The 24,034-nt window shown below is 40.4% G+C and overlaps 1 protein-coding gene across 2 annotated transcripts in view; it reads left to right on the forward strand.

The window, feature by feature from the left end:
- Positions 1 to 5,824: 5,824 nt before the first annotated feature.
- The window catches only part of suclg2 (succinate-CoA ligase GDP-forming subunit beta), a 125,646-nt gene continuing 107,436 nt past the window's right edge, over positions 5,825 to 24,034 (forward strand). The window contains exon 1 of one of the 2 annotated variants that reach the window (XM_039797739.1): positions 5,825 to 5,987. In XM_039797739.1, the coding sequence (XP_039653673.1) occupies positions 5,901 to 5,987 (87 nt within the window). In that variant the 5' untranslated portion in view covers positions 5,825 to 5,900. Of the gene's footprint in view, positions 5,988 to 6,296; positions 6,434 to 24,034 lie in introns of those variants that run through there. The other variant, XM_039797740.1, reaches the window with a different exon arrangement.

Consider the following 24,034-nt stretch of genomic DNA (forward strand, 5'->3'; position numbering starts at 1 on the left):
CCTGGCAGGGTAAACAGCATTCGATGTCCGACCCGACTGATTTGGAAATTTGCATTCTCACATATAGTTTTCCGGGTAATGTCTATGTAACCAGGCCCAATAGAGGGCTTAGCCCAAAATTTAGCAATTCAACAGTCGACAATGCCACCTTGGGACTTTCACCCAAATAGTTAAAAATGTAATTTGATATCAGTTGGTACCAATCTGGGGACTCCCACGACACAGGCAAGCCCACATAAATGATTAGAGACGAGGTTGGTTTGGGCAACTTGAAATAATTTATTATGAACCCAAAGACAATGTTCATTTAAATATAACTGTAAAAAGTAGGCTAAAAACAAAACTAATGCAACACAAACATTGCAACATTCAGATAAAGACTATTGAAGTGAAAACTGTTTAAGTGGTCAAAATGGTTATTGTGGGTGGATCATATAACAAAGAAGCAAGGACTACAAATAAACACAACATGCAAAATATAAAAAATAAACCCAAATCACATTAAATCTCATTAAAACCATGCAATGTTACTAATAAAATGCGCCAGTTATACGTCACCACCTCTACAAATAACTTGAGCAACCACTAGATTTCTAAAATCTCAGGCCAGATTAAAAGTTACTCAACCTAATATACAATAGCCAAACGAAATGAACTCCCCTCAATACAAACATAAAACCCGCTCGTAAAAAAGATACAGAAAAGTTAAGATTAATAAAACAGGTAAGCTAAGTAAGTAAAGTCAAACTAGGCAAAACAGCAGCGGCGCTGTGCTCTGCACGAACAGAGAAAAAAAGAAAAAGTCAATGTCTATCCTGACATGGCAAAAACACACAATAAGAGTGACAAACAAAGTAAAAGTACCTTGCTATCTCCTCCAGCGAACCCGCAAACCACAGGGCATAAATCAGAACAGCACACAAGGCACATCAGGCAGCGACAACAGCAGACAAAGGGAAAGTCGGAGCTTACCAGACGGGCATTTATTTCCGTGTGTCTCACGTGATGTCTCAAGTGACAAGCTACTTAACCTACTGGTTACATCTAGATAATTTCAGGTTTGCGGTGAATGTGTGAAAGGGGCTTTAGTCTCTTGTATTACAATACTAAAAACTTAAATATTGTACTGCACATATTACTTGAATTCCATGCATTTGTTTTTCTTGTACATTCACATTGTGTATTGCGTGATAGCTGTACACAAAGTGCTTGTGTTAATCCAGCTGTGTTTCTTTCATAACTCTACTGATGAATATCTCACCTGAGTCATATGTTTGTAGACATTCATGGGAATAGATCTGAGGAGGGGAATGCATGTTGGCAAAACATGTTCAGCATTGTATGAATTAAACCTTATTCAGTGTCATAGAAAGTTCAGTTACACAAAGACCAAATTCTGTCATTTGAAAATGGCAATGGCTTGATACATACTCACAACATCTTTAGGATTTAAGTCTGGTGTTTAGTGTGTTTTAATTAGTGCTGTCAATCGATGAAAACACTTATTCAAGTTAATCACAGTCATGGGCTGTGATTTATCAGGATTAATCGCAAATTTAAAATGCTAGGATTTACTTGTAAACGTGCAGTGTTGAAATAAATAAATGCGTGACAAACTGATACCGGGAAGAGGGTGGGGTCAAACTAGTCTCGCTTTGCTAGACCATCCACACACTGGAGCGGCGGAGGGACTGGCTAGTCCACACAGCATTCCGGGATTGGGAGAAAAACGTGCTCTGGTTTATTGGCATTTCTTTAAACCAATCACAATCGTCATGGGCGACGCTAAGCTCGCATCGAGCAGCTGCAAATATAGTCATGCAACAGATAACCCAGATTGGAAAGATAGTCTAGCTAGCTGTCTCTAATTATCCTGCAGAGATCTGATCTGAGGAAAATACATGCACCCGGTGGAATTTCCTGCAGCACCGGAGCAAGTGGAATGCCAAGGATATAGACTAGGGTCAAACTTGATAAAATGATTACTTTGTGCTAAAAAATGATAAGGCATTCATTTTTTTTTTTACGCGTTAACGTTGACAGCCATAGTCAGTGGCAATTTTAGACCCTTTGTAGGGGGGCTCATATATCAATTTTAGTGCTTCAAGTTAGTTTGCAAGAGTTTGCGAACTTCTCAGTGACAAAACAGGGCAAACAACTACAGGTTCAAAGAAACCGGTTTAATATCCTGTGTCGCTGTCGCCAATGCTATGCACCTGTAACCCAGTCAAGGAAAGTTTTATTTATTTATTTATTGTTTACACCTCATTATCATTTTGTTCGATTGTGGTAGTTCATAAAGGGACTTTCGTAGTTTTTTCATTTGTTCAATATTTTGCATTTATCCTCTGTTATAATAATAAATACATATATTCATTGTTATCCTGTGAAATTATTGAATTAGCAAGGGGGGGGAGGGTTAACACTTTTGCAAGGCCTTGTATCCGTGTCACATTCTCATAAGGGGCTGAGCCCCCCTAAAGCTCTGATCCTATAATCGCCCCTGGCCCTAGTTTTAATTAAACTCTTAAAGCAAGTACAAGGGCTAAATACCCTGCTGTTCCAGTGGTGTGTTTTGCTCAGTATTATGGTTTTTATAATGTTTTGATTTCCACATTTTACTAATTCTGAAAATGAATATACATCTGTAGTAGCAATTATGACTTTTTTGGGATGAGATAATACAAAGATATAGGAAAAATATGCTCTTCTCTCTCTGCACTAAGGATTGCACCTCTAGAGACAAGTCTGTTAAACTCCTGACATTTGCAGACGACACAACGGTCATTGGCTTCATCTGGGACAATGACGAGTCTGCATACAGACAGGAGGTCAAACAGCTGGCCCTCTGGTGCGGTCATAACAATCTGGAGCTACCCCCATCACCATACTCAACAACACTGTGTCTGCTGTGGAACCCTCCAGGTTTCTGGGATGTAAGTTCATGAGAGCAATGTAAAAAATAAAAAATAAACTCAAATAGCCAAATTCCTTGTATGTGTACTCATACTGGGCCAATAAAGATTATTCTGATTCTGAAATATTAGCTTCTTTGTTAAGTGCCCATTAAAATAAACATGTGTCACAAATTTAAGATGGTTTGTAAAAGCAGCACTAGTTGCTTTGAATAAAACATTTTGCGATCACTGCAGACAAAACACAGTTTTTGTTCTGCGAGACAGGAGAACATCTGAAATGAGAAAAGCTGAATTGCATTAGTAAGGGCCACTGATATTCTGACGGTCCTGTCTGAATATCAACTCCCTTGAGAGGAGAAAATGTCCCTGGTGAGACAAAGAAAAAAAAAAACATAAGCCCGAAAATGTTCAAGTGAATCGTTCTGCTTTTCTTTGGCTCTTAGTGAATTTTTAGACTTATGTATGTTGAGCGCCACTCTTCACTGACACAAAGAGACATGGCAGCTGTTTCATACATTCGGAAGGATTTGTTGACATACTGAAATATTATGCCAGTGCAGCACTTTTCACTTCATTTGTGCTTTTAACCGTCAAGGAATATTTCAGTGTCTGAAATATGGATCACTGGCTATCAAAAGCTCTCACCCAAAAGAAGGGGTTAAGAGCAAAAATATCAAATAAACATGAGATAGATTTCCTCCCAGTAGACATTAAAGTGGTTTACATTTACACATTTTAAAAGTTTGTCAAGGTTTTACAATGTAAATTTAGTTTTGTGACCATAACGTGGGCTTACAAAAAGATATCTTGGTTGTAGCTATTCTTCATCATCCCGTCCCCTCTGTCTTGTCCTCCCGAGCCTGCTGACACTGATGGTTTATTAGTGAGTATCTCATCCCTCTCTCTCTCTCTCTGTCATAATCACTGCTCTTTATGATCGGTTTGCCCTCTCTGCCCTTTCAAGATGCGGCATGTAATGAGGGCTCTGGAGGGCTGCGTGAGTGGGCTATTTAGCTATTCAGACAAGATCGGCTCACACGTCCCACGCTCTCCAACTCAACTCCCTACCAATACCTCTCAGCGATTGTTTGTCCCGCTCACAAGGTCACACAGTGATGGAGCTGGAGTGGCTCAGACATTCAAAATCAATGTTGGCTTTTAGTATATACTCAGTTTGTGTCGATCACATGATTGAAATGAGCAATTTGATTATATCCTATTGACAAATAAGGATTTATTCGGACGGTTTTACAGAGTTAAGTAGCTACGAAGACAAATAGACAACTTAAAGGGTCAGTTTTCCCAAATTACCAAAAACCCCAATCAGAAATTCGTATTTTTCCACCCAGAAAAAAATTTGCAGACTTCACTGTCAAATCAGTGAAATAAATTATTGAAATAACGAATGAATAACTGTTTTCAATTCATCGTGGGTTATTTAATCAATGGTCTCTTCCCCACTTCCTCCTGCCGGCGTCCTTGCTTATCTCATATACACAGCTGTAAAGTTTTGTGACTGCATCTTGCACGGCTGTGACGCTATTGCGGTGACAAAATCTGTCAAGACAGACAGACAGAAATACAGTATAAACACCTGACACACACACACACACACACACACACACACACATACACACACATAGGGCTATACCTACATAACAGGTCAATGTCGAGAGTGACAGATGAAATAAAAAAATCCTTTGATTTATGTTTGTGTTTTTGGTCTAAAACAGTCCAATTTAAGAATGTTGACTCTAAGAAAATATTAGAACCAGGCTTTAAAGACTTATGTGGATAATGATCAGGGGTCTCATTTATAAACGTGGCGCACGCACAAAACGGGGCTGAAAATGTGCGTACGCCACTTCCCACGCAAAGGTTGTGATTTATAAAAAAACAAACTCGACGGGAGAATGTGCGGTCCTCCACGCAAACTCTGACTAATGCGCACGCACATTTTGGAGACAATGGGAATTGGCTACGCAGATGGTGAGGTGGTGAACTTAAGTCAGACTAAAGAAAGTAAATGTGGGAATAACGATTACTCTTAATATTTTCAAGTATTGATGTCTCACGCACATTTCTTCACTCCATATCATCCACGTTGTTGTGAAGATTAAATCCAGCAGTGTTATTTGTACATCGGGTCACATTGACCCGTTTTCTATTTTTGTTTTATATCAGAAAATATGGGACGTAGAAATAAGCGCTGGACATGTGTAGAAAAAAAAATTTAAATGTTGTAAAAAGCAAAAACAAACACATGGGTTAAGACATGACCTTGACATCCTCAGTGGTGGCTATAGCCTACAAGCTTGCAGGTGAGAATTTTTTTTTTATCTGGGTGAAAATCAAACTTTTTTTCTTATGAAATATAAACAAAACATGTAACATTCAAAGAATAACAGACTTTTGTAACTGCAAATAAAGACGTAGATGTGGACCATATTGTGAATCTTTGAGGGTTTTAGATGTCATTGCATTGCAGCCGGGATTTTAGGCTGTAGTGGCAATCTGACAACAAGAACTGGAGGGAATTTGAAGGCATTTCCAACGCTTGCTGGGGCAAATGATGAGGTCCGCCGTCGTCTTGAGTTTAACACTTCGTTTTATGAATGCATTTAAAAACACCTACAAAAAACTCACTGTGCCGAATGAAAGATTAAAAATGAGCAAACTAGATCTAAAACATCACTCACACACAGCTAAAGTTCCCAGATCCTAATTCCCTAATCCCCCGCTCACCTGTGCTTCTGTTTCTAACCTCATGGTTGTGGTAATTAATTAGCACACATACACACAGGTGCGCCGGTGACGTAGTGATCAAAACCATTCACACGAACCTACCACCATACACGTCTAAATTGGCTACAACAAATGCCTATTAATATTCATTGGAATATGCATGCCATGACAACTTTAAATGTCAAACTTCACTACTACTGTACACTTCAACTGTAGCCTACTGTATAGCTCGTAAATATGATTGTACATGCACTGTACGGAACGTGCACTTTAATTTGGGACTTTTCTGCGGAGGCTCCACGCAGAGCTTTCGCCGTAGCCTACGTAAGTACTGGCTATGTTTATACTTGTGCATGGTGTGTGTGTGTGTGTGTGTGTGTGGGGGGGGGGGTGATAGAGCGAGGGAGAAAGTGAGAGAGTGATAGCGACTAGCTTCGGAGCGAGTAGTGACTCTAGAGTGAGAGAAACAAAGTGTTTCCCCTGGTTTTCGTATATCAACGGACCATGTACCTACGTAGCTACGTGGCAACGGCGTAAATCTTAAGCAGAAGTACAAATCAAGCAGTGCATGTTCGCCGTGCCTCCTTTTCAAGCTCCGCCCATGTCTGCCAGTTGACCTATGAACGGCTCTGTGCTAACTCGCACATGCTCCCGACGTCACATCTCTCTTTGGTCTTCCTGTCAACATGGCGACATCCATGGCATCCCAGGCTGCAGCAAGAGGACTGAGGACAGCAACCTCAAAGCACATACTTCTGGACAAACTCAAGGTACTTTTACCGCTTACATTACTGACAATGCGGTTTTCACCTCGCACGGGTGGGTTCTGCTGCCGTATGTCCGACGCCATCGTCTCAGGAAGCTGTTAGTGGAGCTACGCGGCTAGCAGGTTAGCATGTCTGACCAGAGAGAGCTTTGACCATGGGTCTGACAGATCAAAGTTGAACAGTGTGACAGTCCGCTGATGATGTAACGTTAAGGACACGGCGTCCTATAGGGCTGTAATGTAATAATTGTAATCATGCAGGTCTTATAATGTAAAGACTGTCATTCAAAATTAGTTATTTTATTTTCTATTCAAATTAGTTATTCGACGGGAGTTTTTCTGAGGAAAACGTCACTAAACTCCTCACTAATGTCTGTTACAAAATTCTAAGTACAGCATTTATCTGTCACTCTCGACATTGACCTGGTGTGTGCGTGTGTGCGTGTGTGCGTGTGTGTGTGTGTGTGTGTGTGCGCGCGCGCAATAACAGAGTATTAGTTATTTAATTGGCACATTTTTAGTCTTTACATCATATGTATTTCTTTTATTTTTTAGTATGGGCTGTGGGAGCACATGCATAGTTATAAAGCCAACTTAGGGAGATACATCTGAATACTGTCACCGGGACATAGCTCACTGCCATATCAGATAAGACCACAGTGAAAAGGTTAACTATTGCACTTTGATCCTCCAGTGTCTGTTTGCTCCACAGCTTGCAGAATTTATCAGATTAGGTTTGGTCTATGTACAAATGGCAAATGATTAGTTACATTGTCATCCATTTCACAAACAAAGCTTTGACAACAAAATGCTGCCAAAGCCACGAAAAAAGGGATCAGAAATAAAGCCCAAGAAAATTCACAGGTTCGGGGGAAGCGAACGAATATATCTGCATGTTCTGCTACAAGCGGTGCCTCTGTTTGATAATTTTCTTCTCAGTCAGCATTGTAGACAGTATATAAGAATGGACCAACAGATCCCGTTGCTCTGGACGGAGACCAGTGAAGGATATTAGAAGCACTTTTTCGTTTTTCTGGAAGACGTATATTACATGAGCAACCTGTCTGAAAGTTGGAAGTCTTCTGGTAGCTGTGCCAAGAGAAATCTCAATCATTCCCAATCATGCAGAGACGGAGAGCGTAGGTATATGTAAGGAGATAACATAGGCACAGGCTAATTATTGCTAACTAAAATGCTAGTTAACATTAGTAATTAAACTTAAACAGGTAATGTAAGTCAAACCTGCCTGCGAGCTTCTCCTGTACTATATGGTAATTCCTCTACTATGCGACAGTAAGTTGCATGGTTATGACACAATCGTTAGCCTATTTTTACAAAAATGTCAAAAAGTCTGCTACGGAGTCATAACGTGAGGTACAAGGTAATGGAGCCTTTTATACATTGTCCTGTTTCTTTAGAAATAAACTATGTACAAATAAAGTCATTAAATGCTTCAGATGTAAAGTTATTCGCTGTCAAAATGAATGGCAGTCAATGGAATGCTAATGGAATGCTAATGGCGGGTGATGGCGGGTGATGGCTTGTTAGCATCAATGGCAATGGCGCCATAGGAGCTACGGGTTGTGGAGAGAGACTTACCCCCTTGGTCAGCATCAGAGATCTGGTCTTTATTGGCACTGTGCCTGTTTAAATGTTTGTAACACTATGCAGCACTGTGCAGATGTCCTGACTGAAAGGACAGAGCCAGAACTTGTTTTTGCTGTAAACATTGGTCCAGTCAAGTAGGCACACTCTGTTTGGCACAGCAGGACAGTTCAATCTCATGTCATATTTATTTTTACACGCCTGCTTTTGCTACCTTGATATATTTTGGTACTGATGGAGCCTTGACACTTGAAACAATTTTTTAATTGAGTGGCATATGGAGTTTATGACAGCTGGTGTGCCTGGAGCACAGTGGTTTACATTAAACCCAGGATTTAAAATGTCATGTGCTTTATATTGTGAATACCTATGAATTTAAATATTTTTTCATCTGGATTCTCAAGATCAGCATTGGATATTCTGAGCAATGAGGCTAGAGTAAACATGGTCATCAGGATGCAGCCTAGAGCTTTTACTGATTATTTTTGTTATTCATTTTTCAGTGATTCTGACCATTAATCAAATTTTAAAATATCAGAAAATCATGACAAGTGCTCGTAGGAACCTCCCAGAACCACAGTTTTTTTTATGTATTTCTTGGGAACAAATTACAAAAACCTAAAGAGATTTACAAGGAAACATCACAGCTGAGATAATACTTAAGCTATTTAACAGGACTTGGCTACTTTTAAGTCCAAATGAAACAGATTGATGATGTATATTGTTAACTATACCAAAAAATGTGTTCCAACAAGAACAGGAAATACCAAAAACATACGTGTCATTTCCACTGCATAGTTCGGCTCGACTCAACCCACTTTGGGTACCAGCTTCTCTATTTCGTTATCCACCGAGGACTCAGTGGAGTCGGGATTCTCAGCTGATCGTCATGGCAGTGGGCTAACGGCGTGTTTTACTGCCATGACATCATCTTCAAACTTGCTAGATCCTTTCATCGGCAACAATGTCTGCACTTGTCAATTGTACAGCGTGCTGTATGGCTTAGTCTATGGCAGTAGTTCTAGACTCAGCCATTTATTTATTTACTAGTAGTATTAGTAGTAGCGTATTTTGTTTTGTGGGCTGTCACTTTTTTTAAATCTTAATTGCATATGTTGAATGCATATGTCGTGTGATATGACATATAATTAACACAATAATCATTGTTTAGTTATCGACTGTCTTCTAACTGATCTAAATGGCGAGTTTGTGCAGGATGTCCCGTTTTGCGCAGATGACTGTTCTCTGACCAATCAGTGGTCTGCAGGGTTTTAACTCCACCTTTAAGTATCGGCATCATGTCGCTTGGAAACTCAACCTAGGTGGTACCAAAACAATACCAGATTATCAGACTAATACCAATACTACCAATACTAATACCAGACTAATCATAACCAACACAAAACAGAACCAAAACAGAGCGAGTTGAGTTACGTAAATCCAAGCCGTACCATGCAGTGGAAATGGCTATTAGCTTTTCACTAGAGATGCACCGATTGACCGGCTAGTGACCGGAATTGGCTGATTTTCATGTGGTCGGCCGTGACCGGCCGATTTTATGCCGGTCAAATGCACTCTGGTGCCGCGTGATTAACATCGCGCAACATCAGCATCACACGTGCACATGCAGGGTTTCTGCTATATGCACGTAGCAGCGGCGCACCGCTACAGCTGTTTATGAAATGTCATAAACTTGTAATTATACACTGCTCTACTGATCTCAGGCGAACGGTCAGCCGCTCTCTCTCTCCCCTCTGAGGCTGAACAACTGGAACACGAAAACCGCACTCACGCGGGTCCCGTGAAATATGACGGCTACAGTTTATCGGAAAATAGCGTTGGGCACACTGAATTTGATGAATTTACTGTTTATCAGACCCCAGATGAGACAAGAAGCTAACGTTGGCGAACGCTGCGGCCCCTGTGCCTCAGACGCCCAGCTGCAGGAGACATTAGTAGTCCCCCGATACGCTGTATTAACGTTACTGTTTAAAATGCTTTCCAGGTCAGTCGGGATGCATACCGCTCAAAAGAAAACATTAACGTAGTAATCTTCCCCCAGTGTTTAGTTTTGTTGCTAAACTGTGTGTAAAACCCTAGGGTACCGTCTATTTGCTATTATTTATTATTTGTTAGATGATAAGCTCGTTGACATCAATGGTATTGTTAAATGCACAATGACAAATAAAGCAAACTTGCTAAAAAAGGAACTACATGCTGTTTTCAGGTAACGTTACTGTTGACGTTCAAACAGTGAGCGCTTGTTTAGCCTGGCTGAACATGTGGCAGATGAGAGAAGAAACAGAAATTTGTGTGTGTGTGTGTGTGTGTGTAAATATCTTTATACTGCAAGGCTATATTTATTTTTTTATTTGTTATTTATATATTATTTTATTGCCATTACCAGTTTTCATACAGAAGTTTAGTTGGTTAAATATATCACATTTTTTTAGTTGGATATTGGATGTCAAAAGAAGGAAATGGTTCTTCCTTAACATTGCACTTTAGATGTGTGTGAATTTCCCACACCAGGAGTAATTTATATAGTTCTATTTAATAGCGATTGATTATCTGTTCAAAAAATGTTCTATGTAAAATGTTCTATTAAAGAAAAGATAGAAAATAAATATTTGCGTGTGCTGTAAAGTGGTTAGAAAAAATATATCGGAATTGGCTAAATTTGGATTGGCAGGTCAAACTCAAATGAAAAATTGGAAATCAGAATCGGCCTAGAAAGTTGTAATCAATGCTAGGGATGGGCCTGATTTTCGACGATCGATAATTGATTAAGAATTTCGTTTGACGTTAATTTGTTATCGATTAAACTAATACTGGTTGCGTTGCGTAGTGTGAGTCTTGAAGCAATTAAATTAATTTCACAGTGTAGCAGCAATTAAACATTTTACCACTCGGGGGCAATGTTTGACTCCATACTCAGTTAGCTGCGAGTTTCCGTTTTGATTTCAAAAGTAATCATGAAGAGGACACGGCGAAGTGTGGCCTGGGAACATTTAGATTTTTTATTTTTATTTTTTTAAACGACTTAGTTCACTGCAAACACTGAGATGCCGTGTATAAGTACAACACGGCCACGACTCACATGATGTAGCCTACCACTAAACAAAGTGTATAAGTGTATATATATATATCTATAATCTATATCTATAACCTCCAGTTTAACTGCCACAAGTTGTTCTTCTTGTAATTAAGATCTCATCGAGGAAAAACACGCTGTATTTTTGTATTTTCATTGCATTTTTAATTTATAAAAAGTTAAATAAATAATGAATTTTAATATAAAAATATGAATGATTAATTGATAGTCGATCGACGAAGAAAATTTAATTGAATGCCCATCCCTAATCTCTACTTTTCACCTGAAGCATCGCCATTCAATAAAGCACACAGAGTGAACACATTGAAGCTTTAGTGCATAACTTTTTTTATGTTAATGATCGTCCTTTAAATTTAAGCCATTGCCAAATGAGTTGATACAAAGCTAATTAAGACTATCAGCTCCACACAACTCTCTGTATTTCTCAGTATGGCTACATTTAGAAAATGGTGTCGTCCGGCGACTTTTGGGCGCAGAAACTCGAGTGAAGATAATTACCTCTTCTGAAGAGTCCTTCATGTTTTTTTAATCCTCCGTGTCCTCCTTGGCTACTAGCAACTGTGTGGAGAAGGGATGGGGGCGGTGCGCATTTACTGAAGGCTTGTGTCATGTGGATGCAACAACAGTGGTGTTGTCATTGCTTAGAATTCCTTAGAAAACTACGCACTGTAGCTTTAACACCGTGGAGCTCTAATGTCTCCAACAGCAGGGATTGGAAGCATTTCGTGGAACAAGTAGTGAGACAATCAGAGAAACATTCCTGAAATAAATGTAACACCACCCTTTTTTTTTTTTTTTTTTTGTAGCGTTATCACATCACACATTTTGTTGCTTTTTTTAATGGCAAAAGCCATGGCACAGATATGCACAGAATAAGAACTTAGATGCTGCCTCTTGGTGGTGCGAAGCGAAGACTACTACAAAATTTTGATAACAGGAAAAGACTTAAGGCACTCGAAATGTCTTTGTCTCAATAAGGTATTCAACCATTAGACACATTTTTACCAGGGTTAGGCACTTCTTTTAAATCTACAACCCTGACGGAATATGTAGCAGATTTCTCTTTAGGTCACCTTTCATATAACTGAGGAAATTTCCTCCTGCAGAATGACCCAATACTGAATTCCCCAAATCACTGTTTAGAATGTGAATGACAGTACTGTAGAAGCTGAACTGAAGGCAAAGGGTGACCCAATGAGGTTGCTGAGAGGTATGATTTAGGTAAGTGGTGGTTAACAGATCGAATTAACATTAAGAGATGCAAGTAGAAATTATAAGGAACATTTATATTTATGTTCAATTTAGCCCAAATACAATCAAGCTCTTGTACACACCCATTATAACCCACATTAGAAATTAACTTTATCCATTTAAAATGAACAATTGTCACATTTAAACAGAAATAATCAGGTTTTTATACAGGAGCCGAAATAAATGATTAGCCTACAAATACTTATCCACATAGGCTACACATATCCACATAGGCTATAGCCTACTGTTGGATGTTGAAGATGTATTTCTCAACTTTGCTTTGCTTCTCTACTCTGTACCAGGTTCACACTTCACCTAGGCTACATAAAAGGCAAGACTTTAAAATGTGTTTTGTATCGGTGTATGCAGTGGCATGCCCTTAAAAAGTAAACTCTTACAACACTTCTAATCTCACGTTTACTGGCTGTTGTACCTGCTTCTCTTTCACCTGTGTGTGTGTGTGTGTGTGTGTGTGTGTGTGTCTCTCTCTCTCTCCTCTTTCTTTCTTTTTTTTTTTCTTCTCTTTTCACCCTTGGGCCAGGTGATAAGAGTAATAATCAGGGATTCTCTCTGGTCTGTAGCACAGTATCAGCGCCTGAACTGATTGGCAGCCAGGTATCTCTACAATAGAATCAAATCAGCTTTGACAGTATGTCAGCTAAGCTGAGGAATTTGATTTGCTATGATTTGTCAACAACAAAGGACATCATCACAATATTCCGATGGTTAGACTTCAGGATGCTCTCAAAGTGGGAGTGGGATGTTGTGTTTTTTTTTCTCCTGCCCTCTCTCTCATAAATCAAATCTCCTGTATTCTTGTCTGCACAGCGAGATAATCCTCAGGCTGTTTTTCACTGTCGCTGCACAGTGGTGAATTTGTAAATGTTTGCTAATTTTTTTTCTGCTTAGCAATAACCCGACAGTGTCGAAGCCCAGCATGGTTTGAAGGTAACACTGGGAAGAGAGGTGGCTCAATGAGACTCTGTCCTGAATATTTTACAGATGGGGGTGGAGAGCCCTCTGCTTGCAACGATTCCTTTTGCTGGAACTTCAAACGACGGGCGGCTTCCCCATCTGTCTCAGCAGGAACACATTTACATTTCCTCCCCGCAAGGAATACTGGAGGACGAAGTTAGCTCTAACTGGATATGAATATCGTTACACCAAGGTTAATAGCCATTTCTGTAGCTGGTGAGGTGCTTAAGCTTTTTCAATAATTTAGAAGGGGTGCAGTCATTAGGAAATGTTGGCAGCCTCTGAAATGGGGAATGCAATGAGTGAATGCACTCCTATTAGCTTAACTTCTCCTGTTGTTCCAGTGTAGATAATGAATGAGAAGTGGGAGTGTTGCTGAAAATTAGTTGAGAAAACAATGTCAGTGGTTGCTGACAGCTGTAATTCACTAAAAGTGCAGTATGTTGAAGATTATGTTTAGCTGTCATACTAGCCTATCCATCATCTTTCGTCATCATGTTTGTTTTGCAGACATGGAGAACTGAGTTGCCCTCGTCAATGTGATGAAGTTTTAACTGGGTCGATTGGCAGTTACAGTGTGAGTGTGTGTACACACTGTGTTACAGAGCAACATGGCTGCTGATAGTGACAAAAGATACCAATAAAGAAGCTACCCTAAAAGTAGTAAATTGGCCCTACACAGCTGGCCGTTGTACTCTACTGATACAGCCCCAGACATTTTGGCTGGGTGTCAAATTTGACCAGCTAGTTAGTTTGTTCTAGACATGGTTGCCATGATAGTTGTTAAAGTGAGGAGGGTGGGGGTGTGGCATTGACCAACTGCCACTTTGCTCGTTTGAAAGCCAAGATGTCTCTCTCTCATGGGTGGGCCAAATTCTCTGGGCGGGCAAAGCAGAGAAAGGGGAGGTAACCTTGCTCCTTATGAGGTCATAAGATTGGCCCATCTGAGCTTTCATTTTCTCAAAGGCAGAGGAGGATACCCAGGACTCGGTTTACACCTTTCGCCATTTCTAGCCCCTGGGGGACCATAGGCAGGCTGGGGGAACGCATATTAATGTTAAAAAACCTCATAAAGTGACATTTCCATGCCATGGGATCTTTAAATGTTGTTTACTCTTTTGATAGATCTAACTTCACCAGTAACCCTTGATAACATCAGTGAATCTCTCTTCTCGCCCTCACTAATTGCTATTGTTGTATAGGGCTGGGTATCGTTCAAAATCTTTCGATCCGGTGCCAATTTCGATACCTCAGTTTCGATGCCGGTTCCTAACGATACTTTTTTTCAATACCATATGTTTTAAAATCCATTTCAACATCAAAAAAACACATTAAACATAACATTTTTATTTTCCACCTTAATTGTGAATCAAAACAGTTATCAAAATAAAAAAATTCTGGTAAAACTGCTCACTCAGAGTAACATTATTAAAAGTGCCTTGCCTTACAAGCTCAGCCTGTCAGTCAGTCATCAGGGAAGAGAAACCACCGTTGTGTCTGCTTGTCTAGTAAGAGGAAGTGTAACGTCAACAGCACCGCGACCGCTTTCGGCTCGCCATTAATATCACATCGCACCAAACGCACGTCTGTGTAAAGTTTTAAAAAACTGTAACTACACTTGAAACCAACCGTGACTCGCTGTGACTTCGGTGTGGGTGTGGGTGGGTGTGTCAGTCGGTCGGTCGGTCGGAGCTCCGCTCTGTCAATATGCAGAGAGGACAGATAAGCTTGTGCTTACGCGCTCAGACGCTTTTGGAACCGAAATTTGGCACAGAAAGATAAATAATATTTTTTTTCGTGCCATAAAAGTATCAACGTTCGGTACCCAGTCCTATTGTTGTGTTAGCAATTCATGAATGTGGCTCCAGGGTATATTCCTGCAACCAAGTTAATGCATGTTGACTTGGATGTATATGGGGGTGAACTTTGACATAGTTGCGCATCCTTGTATTGCCTTCTACTCATTACTGCGTTATCTTCCACTTTGACTCGACACCTTTGAATATGACTCTGTACACCCGCTCTTATTAACTATGCTAATTACTGAAATCCCTATCTGTAGAGACACAACAGTCAGGGTTTCCTTTCTTAAGCCTGTCTGCATGAGATTAGACCTGCCCTGCCTAAAGACCTGCCAATGATGCAAATCTCACTGATCTAAATCCTGGAGCCATGCTCTACTGCTCCTGCCTCTGTCTCGGCTCTAGTGTTCTATTTCTGGCTCTCTAACAGACAGATGTCATTTTTCTCTCCATACTCTAATGGTTTGGGCACGTCCTTAGCTTTAAAGAGGCATGGACATGGAAAGCTACAAGTGGGTGGTAGCAGTAATGAGAGCAAAAAGTACATATTTTGTCCCATACATGCGACCGTACATCATTTTTCTCTTCTTTTGCTTTATAGCTTAATGGTCAACATGGTTTTTGATAGCATGAGAAAGTAGCCTGGACATTATGAGGTTTACAATGAAATGTACAAGAGTTTAAAACACCTTTTCTGTAGCGTAGCAGCCTAAACAGAAAGTTAAGGTCAATGATTGTGAATGCATAAATGTACTTAAAATGCAGTGGATTAACATGCAATGTTACAGTTTGTTTGTGAGGATGAGTCATTATGCTTTTGTTAAACCAAATGGCAAAGTGGCTTTAGGATTAACCAGTATTACATCCCTACAATCTTTGCCATTCCCCCTCATCAAAATCTTATGAAGGCAGTGCCAAAGCTGAGGACAGAGAGAGGAACGTCTGCCATCAATACTCAAGTACTTTAGTAATTAAAGGAGACCAGGCTAGATGGCTTTCTAAATTAGCCCACTAATGCTTCATGAGGCATGCGCTTGTTACATGGCTGGCTTTAAGTGGAAATATGCCTGTGATTCACACTGGCCTGTTTATCAAGAAAATCCACATCAACTCTGCTTCTTTGCCTCCTCCATTTCCTTTACCATGTTTGTCGCCTCTCTCACAGCTTACTACGTAGTGCTTGTCTAATTGCAAGACAGCCTGTATTTATGAGTTGCAATAAGTAGCAAACTTCCACCTCATTAGCAGAAAAACATTCTACTGCAATCAGTATGGCAATGACTTTGATATTCACTCTGAGTACTGCTCTCTCTGATTCAGCCTGTGCTCATGGAAGTGGACACTATAGAGTTCCCTTTTTAAATTCTTCCCGGATGGTTAGCTAAATGGATGGGGAAAAGAGACGAGTTCATAACCTGAAAGGGAACAAATCAATTACATAGAATTGATGAATTGGCAATCTGTTAATTTCTTAAACATTTGATAATGCCCCTTAAGGAGCATTCTGGTTAATTAACTCTGCAGTCATTTGTCGTCACTAATAAGGCAGTGTCATTTCAAAGGGGTTAGGGTCTGGCCATGACAAGTAATGAGGATTTTAATCTCACCAGACATCTGGGGATACCACTGTATAATATGAGATATTTGGTGCCTTATGAAAGCTCCAGTGGTCCACTAGCTGTGGTTAGCAGTTTAGAACAAAATACTAGATGTTTTGTGCCAGCTCTACCATCGGATCAAGTGTTTCCATTATTGTTCCTTTTCACACAATAAATAGTTATCATTCCCAGGGTTTAATGTGTGTTGAAAATGTAATATGTTAGTGCAAGACAACACTGAACCTTTCCTTTCAGAAAATGCATAAAAAAAGAGAAAACAAAAGCAAGCAAATGTAGTTGTTCACCTCTTTTAAATAATAAAAAAAAAACCCTAACCAAACTTCTTTCAATACTAGCGTTAATGATCACTAAACACAAAGTACAGCTGAGCCGGATGGGAATTAGTTTTGCAGGTGTTTAGTCATAAACCAAATATTTGACCTGTTGATTAGGGTCAAAGGATCACAAAAGTTACAACCATTTATCCTGAGGGGAACATGAAGGTGTGTACCATATCTCATGGCAACCCATCCAATAGTTGTTGAAATATTTCACTGGAAACGGCAAATGTCAACCTCATGGAGGCACTAGATGAAAAGTCAGGGAATCACCAACGTCTAGGATTCAAGAATTCATTGTAGAAATATTTCAACTTGCGTGAATGTGAGTTATGCGAAATTTTGTCATTTGTGTCGCCTGCCGCAAATTTGCGTCTGTTCGCGTCTTTGCATTGACTTTGTATGTAATCGCACTGCGCGGAACGCTCGTTTTGCATTTGGTGTGAGCACACTGTAAGGCAGGCCATCTCAGATTTTGATAGGAGAGGAATAGCCTGTGGTCAATAGGACAGTCACTAGGAGGACGTCCAGAGTCCTAAAATGATCTCAAAAGCCCATTTGAAGCCCTCCATGATTGGAGTCCTCTAAGCTTCTCATCCTGTTCTTAAGGAGTTTGATGTGTTCCACATCAATACAGATTTGCAACCTCCTCATTATTATGCCTGCTTAAAATTGTGCCTTAGCCTCAGTAGCTATGAAAGCAACGACCTTTTTGTTTATTTTTGCATAGGCTCTTAGGAATTGATCCTGGATTGACATATTAAGAGTTTTTCCCTAATGGAGCTGCACTTTGTCCAGCTACTGAGACTTGTTAATCATGATAGCCTCTTTGAGAGTTGGATGGTGTGGTGTGCTCAAGGTATTTTCTGAATCCCTACTGTTCTTTATGGTCTTAATGCAGCTCTTAATAGTGCTTAAAGTAATTTGTTATTTTTGTATTGACTTCTGAGGGCTGGTGGTAAGTAGGATTGGGCATCGCAAACTGGTTCCAACTTGGAATCGCTTCAATCATTACGATTCCAACGGAATCGTCTTTTTCATTGGAATTGTTCGAAAAATTTGGTTTAGAATCTGATCATCGGTTCTAAATTTAACACAAGTAACTACAATTTGGTTTCCGTAGCTGCCACTGTACTTCCAGGCACTTGTTGTGTTGCAGCCATGGAGCACAGTAAGCGGTGCTCTAAAGTGTGGCTTTATTTTACGTTGAAAATGCTTAATAAAGCTGTAAACCATCATTGGGGGTAAAAAAAGAAAAATCCTCTTATCTGGGAAATAAGCATGTGACCCGTTTGTACTCCAACCCTTAAAGAATTGGAATCAAAAGGAAGAATCAGAATTTGGAATCAGAATTGTTAAAATCCAAACCATGCCCAACCCTACTGGTGAGTGATGAAGGCTCTTGTTCAGGTGTCCTATAAGGTATTCATTGGCTCATGCAGCACCAACCACTTTGTGTCTTTCACATCATCAATCAGTGCAGTCTTTCCAAAATGTCCACTGCTGTACTTCATCTAGCAGAGCACTGGGTATCGTAGGTTCTCATACCGATGTCAGTTAAACAAAGAAAACACAGCCCCAAAAAGCACAGTAGGACTTGTATTTACCGACATAAAAAAATGACATCATGCCCACAGGTCTACAGATTATCGCAGTAAAATATTTGGTATGACCTCCAATACAACAAATAATGAACTTAGTAATACGGAGTTGAATCAACACTTGTCTGTTTTAAAACAACAAACGGTAAGGGTCACAAAGGTAATAGTTCTATAGTTTTTGCAAGGCTGTTGCATTGGTTCGTATGTCAGTCGAGCGGCAATTAAAAATTATTTTCATTATAGGTTAATCAACTTATTTTCTTGTTTAGTTGAATAATGAAAAAGTTGGGTCTATATAATATATATGTAATGCCCAGAACTCATGATGGCATTAAAATGTCTTGTCAGTCCAATCCATTTACTATTCTAGAATAAAGAATTGTTGCAAATAGGGCTGCAGCTATCAATTTTTTTTGTAATCGTTTAATCTAGCACTTTATCGATCGATTAATCAGATAATTTTGTATTGCCTACATATCTTACAATATCATCTCTCAACAAACTAAACATTAAGTGCATTTAAGTGCCATATATTACATTGTTTTTAAATATTTTTTTTTTCAAATGATATCAACCTCAAACTAAAGCATACATTAAACATACACAAACATTACATTAAGTTGTGCAACTTAACTTTCAGAACTACAAGTTTCAACCTGAGACTGATCTGTATATACAGTAGGCCTATATGTAAATATTATTTATACTCAACCTATTTTCATTTATATATTTGATTATAATGTCACACAGCTCTGTTACACTTATGCTATTAGGTCGGAGAGAGAGAGAGAGAGAGAGAGAGAGAGAGAGAGAGAGAGAGAGAGAGAGAGAGAGAGAGAGAGAGAGAGAGAGAGAGAGAGAGAGAGAGAGAGAGAGAGAGAGAGAGAGAGAGAGAGAGAGAGAGAGAGAGAGAGAGAGAGAGAGAGAGAGAGAGAGAGATACTTTTGTCGGTCCGCTTCGTGGAATGGAGGATTAAGTTAGACTCCATGTTTTCTGTTGAGACACTAAAGCACGTACGTCGTGCTATTATCGTGGTAAGCTAGTTTGATGTTGCAGTAGACACACTGTACAGAGTTTTAGCTTTAATTACGTTTGAACTGATTCCAAACTGTGGACACGTTCTGTCGTTTTCTCCAGCCTGTCTCTTCTCTTAGCCCCTCGCTATTTACGCTCTGGCATGTACAGTAATAATGATCCGTGCGGAAACACCGTCCGTCAGCGATACAACGTTGGTAACGATTTTTTGTAATCGAATTATTCGAGTTATTCGAGGAATCGTTTCAGCCCTAGTTGCAAAATAATATTCTGTCAGTGGGTGATTCAACTAATTGTTTAAGCTCTACATGTAGGTGTTTGTGCACAATGCTGAGTAATTGCGTAAATTGTTGCATTTATCTTCTTGTCATCTTATGATTGACGACTAGATGTATTCATCATTAATTACTAACCTAGCATGTATGAATTTTATGGCATTATAAAGATGGCATGGGCTGGATTGTTGAAACCACAGTGCTGACATCCTTAGTTAAAAATAGAGATAATGTTGCCTTACCGTACGTACACACCGCTGCCGACTTGAGCATCTAAAAATACCGCAAGTCATTCATTTTCAATGGAAGCTGGCTTCTCTCAGCTGCAAGGAGCGTCAAATCTGTCGGCGTCGCGTCAAATCTGTCGGCGTCACGTTTTGAGCGTCCAGAGCGTCAATCAGAAAGTTTGGTCAACTTTATGGTAATGAGCTATGACGCGAAGCAGCGGCAAACGGCAGCAACCAATCGGAATATAGACGTCCTTCGCGCTGGCTGATCCCAGAGAAACATACGATGTAAACTTTTGTTCCTACCAAGACATTAGTTCCATGAAAGTGGAGGAAAATCTCATAATCGCCGTTGCTGGGTTCCCCTATCATTTATGACATGACGTTGTTTGCGTATAGGGACCAGTTAACGTTACCTGCCGGTCACATGGTCTCTAAACAGTCCGCTCACGGTGAAGTACTGCACGGATCAACAGCTGGCGGCTGCTCGCTCTGCCTGCATTCTGCTGTGGTTCAGCGGCTAACGAGCGAGCTAACTGCTAACAGACACCGCCGCGACCAACAAACAATACAAATTCTGTCATTATATATGCAATTTATAAAAGGTTTCTAGTGTCAGTGTGTTGGCCGTGCTGTGGCTGCTTGTGCTTTTTCTTCAATCGTGTGTTGAACATGATCGAAGAATGCTGCCACGTCAGAGCGGCCAAAGCGTCAATAAGCTTCCCCGTGCGTCCTCGACAGGGCGGCCAGAGCTTCTTTGCAGCTCAAGTCGGCGGCGGTGTGTACGTACAGTTAGTGTTACCAACTGCTAGGGTTGCAAAGGGGCATTCCAATTTGGAAACTTTCATGGGAATAAACGCCCCCAAAATAATAATAATTTTTTTCAACTACATTTAAGTTCCCTGTTATAGACTAACAGTATTATAACAAGCAATATTAAAAATATTCAGTTTATTCCCATTAATTCCCATTTATCCCCATGGAAAGTTTCCAACTTTGAAAATTCCCGGAATTTTGCAAACCTACCAGCTGCCAGAGCAGAATCACATCTTCACTCACTATTGGCTGGATCCTGTCTGGCTTTACTTCCATTCAAGAAACCAATGCGTTTTTTGACCTGCGATGTCAACCCTTTTCAATTTTTGAGTGACAGATTAATGAGCAGCGCAGCATTGACTGGCTGCTGTTTATGGGTCTGATCAAAGGTGATTGCCTGCTTTGTAACCTTCCCCTGTAAATTAAGGCTTATGGCTCTAATAAATTTCCAAGGGAGCCAGAACTAGTTTGTCAGATGGTGACTTTTTGACATTGTTCCACTCTCTCATAGTGATAAAGACAACTGCTTCTAAATTAGCCCTAGGATATTGACTCCTTCAGTTTACCAGAAGGGCAAACGACAAAGTAGTGGCATGTCGTGAAACGACTTTGGAAAGTGCCACGATCGGACATCCCCTCACTGTGATGACACTTCTCACAACAAGTTGGGTTTGACATTGTGCATGCTGCTCTCACCAAAACATGAGACTACACAATTTTGTGCCTCTTACGAGAAGCCCTGATGTTGCATGATGCTGTGCAGAATACCATATGCACTAAGAAGTGTTTTGGGAGTAGCTTCAACTATTCCAAGATTTTGTCCTTCAGTGCCACTCGTGGATCAGTACAGCTGCGACAAGGATTTCGCAATCTGATGCAGCTGCCGCCATAGCACTGTCTGTCCTCTGTCTGTCCTCGGGCAGCCACTCTGAGTGCTCTGTGAAGAGAGCATCCATATGGTGACATGGTTAATTCAGCACATTTTAATGTTCCAAAGATTTCTTTGTTCTTTTTTTTACCTATGCCAACACAATTTTTATTTTTACGAATTGTCTGTGAGTTGTTGTTTATAGTAGGGGTGGGCGATATATATCGTCTACGATAATATTGTCATTGCTGTGTTAACGATGTGCAAATTGACATTATCGAGTATTTAAATGACTTAGAAAAGAACACTTCAAAACACGCATTAAAAGTGTGTGGTAGAAGGGCCGACAAATATGGCGGCGCACGATTGTGCAGCAGCTCCTAGCTCTCCTGTCGGTGTATATTTATGTTTTGTTTTTTAGATTATTTTTTGGGGCTTTTCCCTTTTTATTATTTAGAGGATATACATGAAAGGGGGAGAGAGGTGGGGGATGACACGCAGAAAGGGCCGCAGGTCGGATTTGAACCCGGGCCGCTGCAGGACTCAGCAACATGGGACGAACGCTCTTACTGGGTGAGCTAGAGGCCGCCCCATATTTGTTTTGTTTGTGTTTTTCGTAACCTTCCCATGTTGAGGTCTTACTAACAAGTACAGCCAGACTGAGCTAATGAATATAGGACTACGAACAGCCGTTACGAGAGCCTTCCAGGCGGCTCATAACATCCCGGAGGACATAGCCAGACCGGGCGCTCCGTGGATTGTTGTCGGTAGCTACCGGCAGAATTGAGACTCCGGCAAGACCAGAGGAGGAGGAGGACTGTGCATTTTTGTGCATAATGAATGGAGTACCAACAGCAGGATCGTTGCCCAGCACTGCTGGAAGCCCTGTCGGTAATATGCAAACCATTTTATTTACCATGAAGAGAGCACACTGCTGTCTACATAGCCCGCGATGCTAACGTTAGCACAAGTTTTGCTCACCTGCTAATCAGAGGTGTCAGAAGTATTCACATTCATTACTCAAGTACAAGTATAGATACTATGGTTTGAAAAGACTTCTGTAGAAGTTGAAGTATCAACTCAAGCTTTTTACTCAAGTAAAAGTGTAAAAGTACTGGTTTCAAAACTACTTAAAGTAGGGCTGGGCGATATGGCCTAAAAATAAAATCCCCGATTTTTTTCAAAAAAAATCAGATTTAAGATTTAAATCGATTTTTTTCTCCCTCTACTTAAAATCAATCTGCAGATGACAAAGAAATTGTTCAAAACTGTTTTATTTTGTTTTGACTCATACACACACACACACAACACACACACACACACACACACACACACACACACACACACACACACACAATTTTGTGGAAATATAAATTGGTTTGAGTGTTTTCCCTACCAGTTTAGTCTTTTTTGGGGGGGGGCTATATATTCAACAACAACAAAACGGATGCGTGAGATAAAGCTGTTTTCACACATAGGCCTACAGGTAATTCACTTCTCGTTCCTTGCTAAAAGTTCAAATCGTTTTAACGTTATTGCGCAACCTTGACCCTATTTCCATCTGTTGCTGAGTAACGTACGTTAACATCCCATGGTCTCTTGAATGTAGCATACCTGTAGCAAGCTCCTTCGTAGCAATAAAAACAAACATTGAAGCGTAGCTCCGTGCTACAGAGCGGCGATTGCAAGTTGTTTAAGCCGCGACAGACCTCCGTCACAGCTCGGTTGTATCCGCAGCATTTAGAAGATGCGTTGAGCCGCAACAAAGTTCCTCAACACCGCCTCTGGTGCCCCGCATGGTGCTCCTTCAGGTCATCTATAGCTGGTTGTTCAGTTATCCCAGAATAGGTCACTGTCAGCCGGGGACAGTGCACCGCGAGCTGCCGGTCATTTCGGCGGAGATTACGGATAAGTAATGAAACGACTGGTTAAGAAAATAATTAATGTTAGTCCCTGTTGCTGCCATGTTGTTTGTGTCTCACAACAGATGATTTTATTCCTTTCTTGGGAACAAACTTCCCACTCTCACCGGTAGCCATGTTGTCACTTGCTGTTGCTGTTTCGTGTGTGCTATGATGTTGTTGTTGTCGCTTGCCATA

The sequence above is a fragment of the Perca fluviatilis genome, chromosome 4 (genome assembly GCF_010015445.1).
Source record: "Perca fluviatilis chromosome 4, GENO_Pfluv_1.0, whole genome shotgun sequence".
Taxonomy (NCBI): Eukaryota; Metazoa; Chordata; class Actinopteri; order Perciformes; family Percidae; genus Perca; species Perca fluviatilis.